The following is a 13,068-nucleotide window of genomic DNA, read 5'->3' as shown; positions in this document are numbered from 1 at the left end:
GGTTCAAACCCCGGCCAGGATTCAAAATTAAAGGTGCGGAAGGTTCCGGTGGCCGTAGTAAGGAAGGTGTCAGAAATGGCTACGTGGAAGGTTGGATGTGGTTTCGGAGGGCGTATCCTGAAGCAGGGGGGCAATATCCGGGCATCTGCCCCCCGGCATCTGAGAAGCTGAAAACAGGGGGTTATGAAGCAAAAATCTTCAAAAAAGTATCGACTTAGTTTTGCATATATAGGGAAAAATTCTGACCAAAAAAAAAAAAAAAAAAAAACCTATCAACCACACTTTTTCTGAGGCTGTGAAGCAGCAGGTTTTCACAGCCAACTACCTCATTGCTCACCAGACACTCCTTTCCACACAGCTTACCCAGTGTGGGGACAAGCCAGATTTGAACCAGCAACCTCTGAGCTCAGAGGCAAGGCTTTTATCACAAAGCCATCAAGTCCCACAACACACCTTCTTTTTTTTGGGGGTTTATCATTTGTTTCATGCTTCAAAGCAAGAAATTTTGACCAGACAGAAACACAGAAAGCAGGATTCGAACCCTGAACCCCACCAACAGCAAAATACCAGTCTTAACCCACTGAGCCATTGGGAAGGACCGGCTGTGATAATTGTTTAGAGCAGGTCTATCTTTTCTTTCAAACCATCAACACAAGAATATAATGCTAAAGACAGACAAAGGAAGCAAACCCATAACGTGACTAGCAGGGACAACGCAGGATTCGAACCCTGATTCACACCATTAGCAAGGTACCAGCATTAACCCACTGAACCATCAGGAAGGACAAGCTGGGAAGCTTGTTTAGAGCAGGTCTATCTTTCTTTTTAACCCATCAAAACAAGAATATGAAGATGTAGGAATCAGGAATTTAACCTACCTCATGACTAGCAGACAGAAAGCCAGGTTTGAACCCTGACCACCAACATTAGCAAAGTACCATGCTTAACCCACTAAGCCATCAGAAAAAAACAGGACGGGAAGCTTGATTAGAGCAGGTCTATAATTCTTTTCAAACCATCAACACAAGAATTTAACGGTAAAGAAAGATGTGGGAAGTGAATACAGACGTAAGTAACACAAGTTGAACCCACATTGTAAATAACAGGAAGAAAGCAGGATTTGAACCATGATCCCCACCACCAGTGAGATACCAACCTTAACCCATTGAACCATTGGAGAGGACAGGCTAGAGAGCTTATTTAGAGCAGGTCTATCTTTCTTGTCAACCCATTAAAAACAAAAATATATTGCTAAAGAAAGATGTAGAAAGTGAATCCTGATCGTGACTGGCAGACAGAAAGCAGGATTCGAACCCTGAACCCCACCAAAAGCAAGAAACCTGATTTAACCAACTGAACCATCAGGGAAGACAGGCCATAAGGTTGTTTAGAGCAGGTCTTCACATGCATCAATGTGCCTTGGCCACCCATGTCCCTGTCATAGGTTTACAACTACTCCTTCCATGTACCACTTTTGATAGATACTGACTACTGCAGACCAGAGAATACCCTACAAGAGCTGCAGTTTTGGAGATTCTCTAACTCAGTAGCCTATATATATATATATATATATATATATATATATATATATATATATATATATATATATATATATATATATATATATATATATATATATATGTGTGTGTGTATAAGCACCATTCATTGGTTCACCTTAAACCCGTTCGGCAATTTCATTGGTCTAATGGTATGGAGCTCAGTTTTTTGGCTTGAAGCTTGTGAAACCGGGAAAAACCCAGGAAAAATCCATAAATTAGCCGCTTCCAGAGGTGGGAAGTACTTAAGTAGATTTTTTCAGTATCAGTACTTTACTCCACTATTTATTTTTCAGACAACTTTTACTTTTACTCATTACATTTTACACAAATATCTGTACTTTTACTTCTTACATTTTAAAACAGACTCGTTACTTTAGTTTTAATCCATTGATTTGGTGAAATATTTTTTATTTTCACTGCGTGCGATTTTAGCCGAACAACCGATTTCCTGTCATTGGGCGTTCAATCCACTGGTGTATAAAGTACGGACTCTCACTCACTACAGAAGGCAGTAAAGTTTGGGGTTAATGTGGATGAGACAGAGAGTCAGTGATTTAACATGACTGAGAACAGACACATTCCTGATCATCATCATCTTTCTCTGCTTGTGTTCTATATGTGGATCTTCAGCCTGGACACATTCATTAGGTAACAACATTTTTAATTAGTTTTGTATTTATATATATATATATATATATATATATATATATATATATATATATATATATATATATATATATATATAATGAATGTGTCCAGGCTGAAGATCCACATATAGAACACAAGCAGAGAAAGATGATGATGATCAGAATGTGTCTGTTCTCAGTCATGTTAAATCACTGACTCTCTGTCTCATCCACATTAACCCCAAACGCCTTACTGCCTTCTGTGGTGAGTGAGAGTCCGTACTTTATACACCAGTGGATTGAACGTGCAATGACAGGAAACCGTGAAAAAACAATAAAAAAACATTTTTTCACCAAATCAATGGATTAAAACTAAAGTAACGAGTCTGTTTTAAAAATGTAAGAAGTAAAAAGTACAGATATTTGTGTAAAATGTAATGAGTAAAAGTAAAAGTCTGAAAAATAAATAGTGAGTAAAGTACTGATATTGAAAAATCTACTTAAGTACTTCCCACCTCTGGAAGCGGCTAATTTATGGATTTTTCCTGGGTTTTTCCCGGTTTCACAAGCTTCAAGCCAAAAAACTGAGCCCCATAACATTAGACCAATGAAACTGCCGAACGGGTTTACGGTGAACCAATGAAACTCTTTATATTGTTTTATATTACACCACATCAGAAATATGGATGATGTTCCTCTGACGTTTGACCTGCCGCTCACTCGGACTTTCAACAGGAAAAGCTAATCATTCGTCATGCTGAAAACAACTGGGCATGAAAAAACACACTTCACCTGTGTTCTGAGCTGCCGAAAAGAAGAAGAAGAAGATATATATATATATATATATATATATATATATATATATATATATATATATATATATATCTTCTTCTTCTTCTTTCGGCTGCTCCCATTAGTCGCCACAGCGGATCATCCGTCTCCATACCACCCTGTCCTCTACATCTGCCTCTTTTACACCAACTACCTGCATGTCTTCCTCACCACATCCATGAACCTCCTTCTTGGCCTTCCTCTTTTCCTCCTACCTGGTGGCTCCATCCTCAGCATTCTTCTACCAATATAATTCATGTCCCTCCTCTGCACATGTCCAAACCATCTCAATCTCGCCTCCCTCACCTTATCACCAAAACATCCTACATGCGCTGTCCCTCTAATAAACTCATTTCTAATCTTATCCATCCTTGTCACTCCCAACGAAAACCTCAACATCTTCAGCTCTGCTACCTCCAGCTCCATTTCCTGTCTTTTATTCAATGCCACTGTCTCTAATCCATACAACATCGCAGGTCTCACCACAGTCCTATAAACTTTCCCTTTCATTTTTGCAGATACCCTACTATCACAAATCACTCCTGTCACTCTTCTCCACCCACTCCACCCTGCCTGCACTCTTTTATTCACTTCTCTAACACACTCTCCATTACTTTGCACTGTTGACCCCAGGTACCTGAATTCCTCCACCTTCTGAAGCTCTTCTCCCTGCAACCGCACTACTCCACTGCCCTCCCGCTCATTCACACACATGTATTCTGTCTTACTCCTACTGAGTTTCATTCCCCTTCTCTCCAGCGCATATCTCCACCTCTCCAGGCTCTTCTCAACCTGCTCCCTACTCTCACAACAAATCACAATATCATCCGCAAACATCATAGTCCAGGAGACTCCTGTCTGACCTCGTCCGTCAACCTGTCCATCACCACTGCAAACAGAAAAGGGCTCAGGGCCGATCCTTGATGCAGTCCAACCTTCACCCTAAACCAGTCTGTCGTACCTACTGCACACTTCACTGCTGTCACACTGTCCTCATACATGTCCTGCACCACCCTCACATACTTCTCTGACACACCTGACTTCCTCATACAATACCACAACTCCTCTCTTGGCACCCTGTCGTAGGCTTTCTCTAAATCCACAAATACACAATGCAATTCCTTCTGTCCTTCTCTATACTTCTCCATCAACATTCTCAAAGCAAATAAGGCATCTGTGGTGCTCTTCCTCGGCATGAAACCATACTGTTGCTCACAGATGGTCACCTCTTCTCTCAACCTGGCTTCCACTACTCTGTCCCATAACTTCATGGTGTGACTGATCAACTTAATTCCCCTGTAGTTACTGCAGGTCTGCACATCTCCTTTATGCTTAAAGATCGGTACCAGCACACTCCTTCTCCATTCCTCAGGCATCTTCTCACCTTCCAAAATCCTGTTAAACAATCTGGTCAAAACTCCACTGCCATCTCTCCTAAACATCTCCACGCTTCTACCGGTATGTCATCTGGTCCAACCGACTTTCCACTCTTCATCCTCTTAATCGCTGCTCACACTTCCTCCTTACTAATCCTATCTACATCCTGCTTCACCAACTCCACATCATCCAACCTTCTCTCTCTCTGATTTTCCTCATTCATCAGCTGCTCAAAATACTCCCTCCACCTTCTCAACACACTCTCCTCACTAGTCAACACATTTCCTCTCCATCCTTTACTGCTCTAACTTGCAGTACATCCTTTCCAGCTCGGTCCCTCTGCCTGGCCAATCTGTATAAATCCTTTTCTCCTTCCTTAGTGTCCAACCTTTCATACAGCTCCTCATATGCCTTTTCCTTGGCTTTCGCCACATCCTCTTAACCTGCTGCCGCATCTCCTTGTACTCCTGCCTACTTTTCTCATCACTCTGTCTATCCCACTTCTGTTTTGCCAACCTCTTTCTCCTTATGCTCTCCTGCACTTCCTCATTCCACCACCACGTCTCCTTGTCTTCCTTTCTATTTCCAGATGTCACACCAAGTACTTTTCTAGCTGCCTCCCTCATCACGCCTGCAGTAGTTGCCCAATCATCCAACACCTCCTTAACACCACTGAGCCTCTCTGACCTCTTCCCTGAACCTCACACTACACTCTTCCTCCTTCAGTTTCCACCATCTTATTCATCTTTCAGTCCTCACTCTCCTCCTCTTCTTCTTCACCTCCAAAACCATCCTACAGACCACCATCCAATGCTGTCTAGCTACACTGTCCCCTGCCAACACCTTACAGTCTCCAATCTCCTTCAGGTTACATCTCCTGCATAGCACATAGTCCACCTGTGTGCACCTTCCTCCACTTTTATACGTCACCCTATGATCCTCCTTCTTCTTAAAATAAGTGTTCACCACTGCCATTTCCATCCTTTTAGCAAAATCTACCACCATCTGCCCTTCCACATTCCTCTCCTTAAAACCATACCTACCCATCACCTCCTCGTCACCTCTGTTCCCTTCACCTACATGCCCATTAAAATCTGCCCCAATCACCAACCGTTCTTTCCTAGGTACACCATCTACCACTTCATCTAATTCACTCCAGAATCTTTCCTTCTCCTCCATCTCACAGCCAACTTGTGGAGCATAGGCACTGATGACATTTATCATCATCCTTCGACTTCCACCTTCACGATCATTACCCTATCAGAAACTCTCTTCACCTCCACTACACTCTTACTGTACTCTTCCTTCAGAATCACCCCTACACCATTTCTCTTCCATCCACACCATGATAAAACAGTTTAAATCCACCTCCAATGTTCCTGGCCTTACTCCTTTCCACTTGGTCTCCTGAACACACAGCATATCTACCTTTCTCCTCTCCATCATATCAGCTATCTCTCTCCCTTTCCCCGTCATAGTACCGACATTTAAAGTACCAACCCTAACCTCCACTCTCCTACACTGCTCCTTTCCCTGCCGTCTCTGTAGACGTCTTCCTCCTCTCCTTCTCCTCCTTCGGCCAACAGTAGCCCAATTTCCACCGGTACCCTGTCGGCTAACGATACCTGTGGCGGTCGTTGTTAACCCGGGCCTCGACCGATCCGGTATGAAATTCTCATTTGTGATCCGCATATTTGATTTGGCACATGTTTTACGCTGGATGCCCTTCCTAACGCAACCCTCCCCATTTACCCGGGCTTGGGACCGGCACTAAGAATGCACTGGCTTGTGCCTCCCTAATGGCTGGGTTATATATATATATATATATATATATATATATATATATATATATATATATATATATATATATATATATATATATATATATATATTTGGCTGTCAGAATTAAAATTATTTTAAATGAATTTTTTTTTTCTTTCTTTACTTAGATATAAAATAAATAAATTAACTCCAGATAAAAATATTTTTAATCAGTAAACTTTTGTTTTATTTCTGAGTCTCAAATCAAACACCAAAATCCACCATGATTCTCACAATTGACCCTCTGGGTGGCGTTTTGTGGGTTTTTGCCTCATAATGGCGACACAAACTTAAATTACTGTCTTTATTGATCGTACAGATAAAAACAATACATTATTTAAATCTGTAAATTGTCTATAATTTTATATATATAAAAGCTTCCTGACTTGACTTGAAGAGGTGCATTTTCTCCGGTATCACCTCATTAACTGTCCGTGTGAAAACATAGCTCTAAATGATGTCCACACATCTCTGCACTGATATAGCCTTTATATTTAATCACTGTACATATGCTTACATATATATCACATGCTGTACATATGATACATGTTTAACACCTCCAAGCTGCCAGTTTTGGGCAGCTGAGCAAGCCCTTAACTCACTACTGCTCATTTAGTAAATTAGATCATTAAGAGTCACTCAGGATAAACACTTCCAACAGGAAGTGGCTATATCTCGCTATCTTTGTCTCTCTATTTTCTCTATCTAATTGTCTCTGTGTCTCTTTTAGTAAATGTATCTGTCTCACTGTATATGTCTCCCTCTTGCTGTCTCTATTTTTTTCTCACTCTTTCTAAAGCTGTGTCTGTGTCTCTTTGTCTTTGTCTCTGTCTTTCCTGCTTAATTACATGTCTAACAAAGTTTTGAGTTTTGAAGTAATGCCATTAGTGATCTATGATGAAAGACTTCCCTGGTTTAATTCTTACCTCTAGTTTCATATTGAACATTATAAGAAGTTTTTAAAAACAGAACAATGAAATATCATGAAAAATATCATTCTTGTACCTGAGTCACATCTCATAGACTTCGAGTTACTGAGAGAATGTACAGGAAGTAGAAGTTTTGACCCTCTACCATCATGATCTAAGGGAAAACACTGGTCTCCTAACTATAGAAAAGACAAAAGTCCAATAAGCAAAGGCTTGTTTGCCTCTCCTGTGTTGGTGTAATGGTCAGTGAAGTGGTTGCTGCTATCTGACTCACCCGGTTCGATTCCTACCCCTTAGCTTTCCTTTAAATTGTTTTAAAAGTTTTTAAAAAGAACCAAAAAAGGTAATAAAAATTAGGTTCTTGCAGGAGATCCTGTGGCTCAATTGGAAGAGCTTTACCTCTGGGTTGAGAGGTTGCCGGTTCAAACCCCGGCCAGGACTCAAAGTTAAAAGTGTGGAAGGTTCCGGTGGCTGTAATAAGGATGGTGTCAGAAATGGCTGCGTGGAAGGTTGGATGTGGTTTCGAAGGGCGTATCCTGAAGTAGGGGGGCAATATCCGGGCATCTGAGAACCTGAAGACAGGGGGTTATGAAACAAAAACGTTCAAAAAAGTATCGACTTAGTTTTGCATATATAGGGAAAAATTCTGCCAAAAACCTATCACCCACCTTTTTCTGAGGCTGTAAAGCAGCAGGTTTTCACAGCCAACTACCTCATTGCTCACCAGACACTCCTTTCCACACAGCTTACCCAGTATGGGGACAAGCCAGATTTGAACCAGCAACCTCTGAGCTCAGAGGCAAGGCTTTTATCACAAAGCCATCAAGTCCCACAACACACCTTCTTTTTTTTGGGGGTTTATCATTTGTTTCATGCTTCAAAGCAAGAAATTCAGACCAGACAGAAACATAGAAAGCAGGATTCGAACCCTGAACCCCACCAACAGCGAAATACCAGTCTTAACCCACTGAGCCATCGGGAAGGACCGGCTGCGACACTTGTTTAGAGCAGGTCTATCTTTTCTTTCAAACCATCAACACAAGAATATAATGCTAAAGACAGACAAAGGAAGCAAAACCATAACGTGACTAGCAGGGACAACGCAGGATTCGAACACTGATTCACACTATTAGCAAGGTACCAGCATTAACCCGCTGAACCATCAGGAAGGACAAGCTGGGAAGCTTGTTTAGAGCAGGTCTATCTTTCTTTTTAACCCATCAAAACAAGAATATGAAGATGTAGGAATCAGGAATTTAACCTACCTCATGACTAGCAGACAGAAAGCCAGGTTTGAACCCTGACCACCAACATTAGCAAAGTACCAGGCTTTACCCACTAAGCCATCAGAAAAAAACAGGATGGGAAGCTTGATTAGAGCAGGTCTATAATTCTTTTCAAACCATCAACACAAGAATTTAACGGTAAAGAAAGATGTGGGAAGCAAATACAGATGTAAGTAGCACAAGTTGAACCCACATTGTAAATAACAGGAAGAAAGCAGGATTCAAACCAAGCTCCCCACCACCAACGAGATACCAACCTTAACCCATTGAACCATTGGTGAGGACAGGCTCGGAAGCTTATTTAGAGCAGGTCTTTCTTTTTTGTCAACCCATTAAAAACAAAAATATATTGCTAAAGAAAGATGTAGGAAGTGAATCTTGATCGTTACTGGCAGACAGAAAGCAGGATTCGAACCCTGAACCCTACCAAAAGCAAGAAACCTGATTTAACCCACTGAACCATCAGGGAAGACAGGCTAGAAGGTTGTTTAGAGCAGGTCTATCTACCTTTAAACCATCAACACAAGCATATAAAGCTAAAGAAAGATTTAGGAAGCAGGAACATAACCTACATCGCAACTAGCAGGCAGAAAACAGGATTCAAACCCTGATTCTCACCATCAGAGAGGCACCAGCTGTAACCCACTGAACCATGGACGAGATCAGGCATGGAAGCATGTTTAGATGAGGCACAAGCTTTACACCACTGCTGAAAAGCATTTGTGCTTTTTGGAGGGTTCATACTTTGTTTCATGCCAGCGCAGTAAGAATGAAGGCATGTAGGACTGGCTTTGAAACCTTATCACCAGCGTGGACTATATTAAGGACCATGTTCAGGCACAACATGTTCAGAGTTATCTTTCATTAAAGACCAGGAAATCAAGAAATAAATCCAACACAGAAAGGACAGAATTGAAATGTTTCCAGAAGGGACAAGGTCCAGAAATTTTATTTACCAACACGACCAGGAATCAAACTCTCAAACTCACCCTTGTGGGGATACTGACATTAACCCACTAGGCTATCACATCTATCTAGCTAAATGCCGCAAATGTAAATGTAAATGTATCACATCTATCTATCTATCTATCTATCTATCTATCTATCTATCTATCTATCTATCTATCTATCTATCTATCTATCTATCTATCTATCTATCTATCTATCTATCTATGAGGTGAGGTCCAGTTAACAGCTAAAAAAGGTAGCAGTAATAACTACTTTTTACTTAAGTACATGTCAGAGCCAAAACATATTTACTTTCACTTAAGTAAAAAAGTTTCATCAGTACTTCAACTTTTACCCGAGTATTTTAAAACATGAGTATCTGTACTTCTACTTAAGTAAAGGATGTGTGTACTTTTGCCACCTCTGGCCGCTTCGTTGTTTAAGAAAGTAGTGGTTGTTTAAAAAAGTAGCGGCTTATAGTCCGGAAAATACATTTTGTATATGTATATATATATATATATATATATATATATATATATATATATATATATATATATATATATATATATATAGGCTACTGAGTTTATTATAGCTACAAATATATATATTTGTGTGTGTGTGTGTGTGTGTGTGTGTGTGTGTGTGTGTGTGTGTGTGTGTGTGTGTGTGTGTATACGCAGAGCCTCCTATCATGTGTGGCATTTGGTTATGGCTGTGAGAATTTTGCCCGATATGAGGAGCAAGGTATTGGCATTCAGTGGAAAAACATCATGGTCAGCTCTCAGGATGATGACCCCTACAGCTTCATTGTCTCTATCATCATGATGCTGATTGACGCTCTGTTCTATTGGATACTCACCTGGTACATCGAGAACGTCTTCCCAGGTAAACATGCCTTTTCAAGATTTTTTTTCTCACAAATGTAGTAATATGCAGAATAGTACATGCAGTGAAAGAAAAAACATCCCTTTACTACCTATACTTTCACTGTGAGGACACTGTACTGTACTGGACTAGACTATTCTGGACTACCCTATACTTTCCCTTTTTCTGAAACCCAGGGCAGTATGGAATTCCTAGACCATGGTATTTCCCATTAACCTCTTCATACTGGTGTGGGACACCAGCTGGTGTGACACAGACTTGGATCCTCTTGATGCACTAGAGCAGCAGAATGGTACACTTATTCACTTTATACTCACAGGCTGTATCTATCTTTTCAATGTCATGTCGAGGTTGAGTTCATAAGTGAATTGTTGATTCTATAATAGAGTGTGGGAGTAGGGATGGGTGTCCCTTCCAGAAAGGATTGTCCCAAAGATAGACTTCAGATCCTCTAAATAAGATAAAGTGGTTCTCATAAATGTGAATGAATACTGAGTATGTGTGTGTGTGTTGCAGGGTACCTGGAAAATCCTCCCACTAACCTAAAGCCGGGAGTGTCTATAAGAAACCTTGTGAAGGTGTATTCGACTGGAAAGAAACTTGCTGTAGACAAACTCAGTCTGGACTTCTACCAGGACCAGATCACATCATTCTTAGGACACAATGGTGCAGGAAAAACCACCACTATGTGAGTCACAGAACATACACACAGGCAGAGATCTATATAAGACCACATATTTATGTCTAACATGACCTGGAGTCAAAACAACCAACAATAATGTGTGAAGCTCATGGGTAAAAAGAGCAGGGACCCTGATTACCAGAGGAGTGTTGGATGCTTGTTGACCATGGCTGGTATAATTTATTTGTTGCTTTCATTTATTCATTCATTGTGTTTATATTTAATAGCAGCCTTATTTTTGCTGTGCTTTTTATACTTTTAAATGACTAATTTGCTTAGATCTGGGATAAATCTCTGGATAATGCGGTTCCCGGGAATAAATGAATAAACGAACAAATGATTAATTCATTTGCAAATATTGATGCTGTGTGCAAACAAAAAGAGCTGTCGAATTATGTCAGAATTTGAACAGTGATGAGATTTAAAAAGCAGTCTTGCACTCATCTCAACACTTCATTCTTACACAATACGCTCAACTTTAAAATCTTCAGGATATTTAGTATATTTCGCATATTTTCTTTACTATCTGCGTTTTTATGGGTTATATCCACTGCCCAGACTTGTTGACTAAACCCACCAATGTTAACCCCCTACCATAATGTCTGTCCATTATATCGAAAGCCAAGTTCAGACTCGATATACTGACCACTTACACACCACATATAGAATTACCATGTAATTGTTTAATCTTGTTCTGGATTTAATGTGTTTACTCTGCTGTTCTTAGGTCCATTTTGACCGGCTTGTTCGCCCCGACCTCTGGCACGGCTTACATTAACGGCTTTGACATTCGCAAGGACATGGACCGCATTCGCAAGACTCTGGGCATGTGCCCACAACACAACGTCTTATTTAATGAGTATGTGACAGAGGTCAGACACTCTGATGATAATAAAAGGTCACGCAGGTTTATTTGCACTTCAAGAACGTCCACCATTTCTGTGTGGAGCTGCAGCCAAGTGACAGATAGCAAATAGATATTGTCATAAAGCAGCATTGGTGAAATTTGTATAAAGGATCCTTAATGAGCAAACCAGAGGTGACAGTGACAAGATAAAAACTACTTCAGGAAAAAGAATCAGAACCAGTCTCAGAGTATAGTATGTATAAAAAGTAAAGTCACACAGTTCAGGGTGATTAAAGTCATGTTCAATATGAGCAGATAGGTGAAAAAAGGGTCCTGGGATGAGCATAGGACAGGTCTTTATGATTTCAATTTATTAAATACAAACCCCCAGTATCCAGTTGAGATTATCCACAAGTACATGGGTCTATACTGTACACAGTTTTGGAAACGTTGGAATGTTGTTCTATTCATGTGCAAGTCCAAGATCTCCAAAAACATCAGGATAAATCCTGGATATACACTAAATGGACAAAATTATAGGAAACCTGACCTTTTTGGAATGTGGTTCTTCCCTAAACTATTACCACAAAGTAGGAGGCACACAAATATAGAGATATTTTTTTAAGCTGTAGCATGATATTTTTGCTTCATTTGAACTAGTAGACCCAAACCCATTTCAGCGTGACAATAGAACTCAACCATATTGAACACCTTGAGAATAAATATAAATTTTCCTAGAAGAAAAGATTATTATTAGAACAGAAAATGGGGACTACATTAAAAATGGGATGCAAAAAAAAAGGAGATCAGATGTTAATAAGCTTATATAGATATATTTTGTTATTTATATTTTAAACACAGTTTACAAATTATTATTAAATTCTTTTCTTCATTTGGTTATTTTCGTACTCTGGGCAAATCAACTGAAAGTGTCTATATACTATACAGCCACTGCCTGTATATGAGGAAACACAGGGCCTGTTTTGGACATTGGTTTTTTTTCTTATTATTTTTTCTTTGTTTCTTTTTCTTTTTTTCTTTTTTTTCTACAACATAAAACACAATCCAACTCATTTGTTCATGAAATTTGTTTATCTTCGAACAAGTTTTGTTGAATTCCTACTGTTCCTATTTAAAATATAAATTCCTATATTAAAATATATGCTACCCCAAACTCTTTTATCTTTACAAAACATCTAGTTCGTGTAACTGGTGGCTTTTTAGTTAGCAAGGTAATGTTGAACACCAGCTTTGAACACCATCAACACATTGAACAC

The 13,068-nt window shown here is 39.8% G+C and overlaps 1 protein-coding gene across 1 annotated transcript in view; it reads left to right on the top strand.

Moving 5' to 3' along the window:
• The window catches only part of LOC124381467 (phospholipid-transporting ATPase ABCA1), a 175,305-nt gene that overhangs the window by 86,340 nt on the left and 75,897 nt on the right, over positions 1 to 13,068 (top strand). The window contains 5 exon segments of the mRNA XM_046843110.1: positions 10,058 to 10,262; positions 10,439 to 10,507; positions 10,510 to 10,554; positions 10,779 to 10,950; positions 11,672 to 11,803. Coding sequence (XP_046699066.1) covers positions 10,058 to 10,262; positions 10,439 to 10,507; positions 10,510 to 10,554; positions 10,779 to 10,950; positions 11,672 to 11,803 — 623 coding nt within the window.

Source organism: Silurus meridionalis, chromosome 28 (assembly GCF_014805685.1).
Source record: "Silurus meridionalis isolate SWU-2019-XX chromosome 28, ASM1480568v1, whole genome shotgun sequence".
NCBI lineage: Eukaryota > Metazoa > Chordata > Actinopteri > Siluriformes > Siluridae > Silurus > Silurus meridionalis.
Note: the sequence above shows the minus strand (reverse complement) of the source record. Positions and strands in the feature narration are given on the sequence as shown.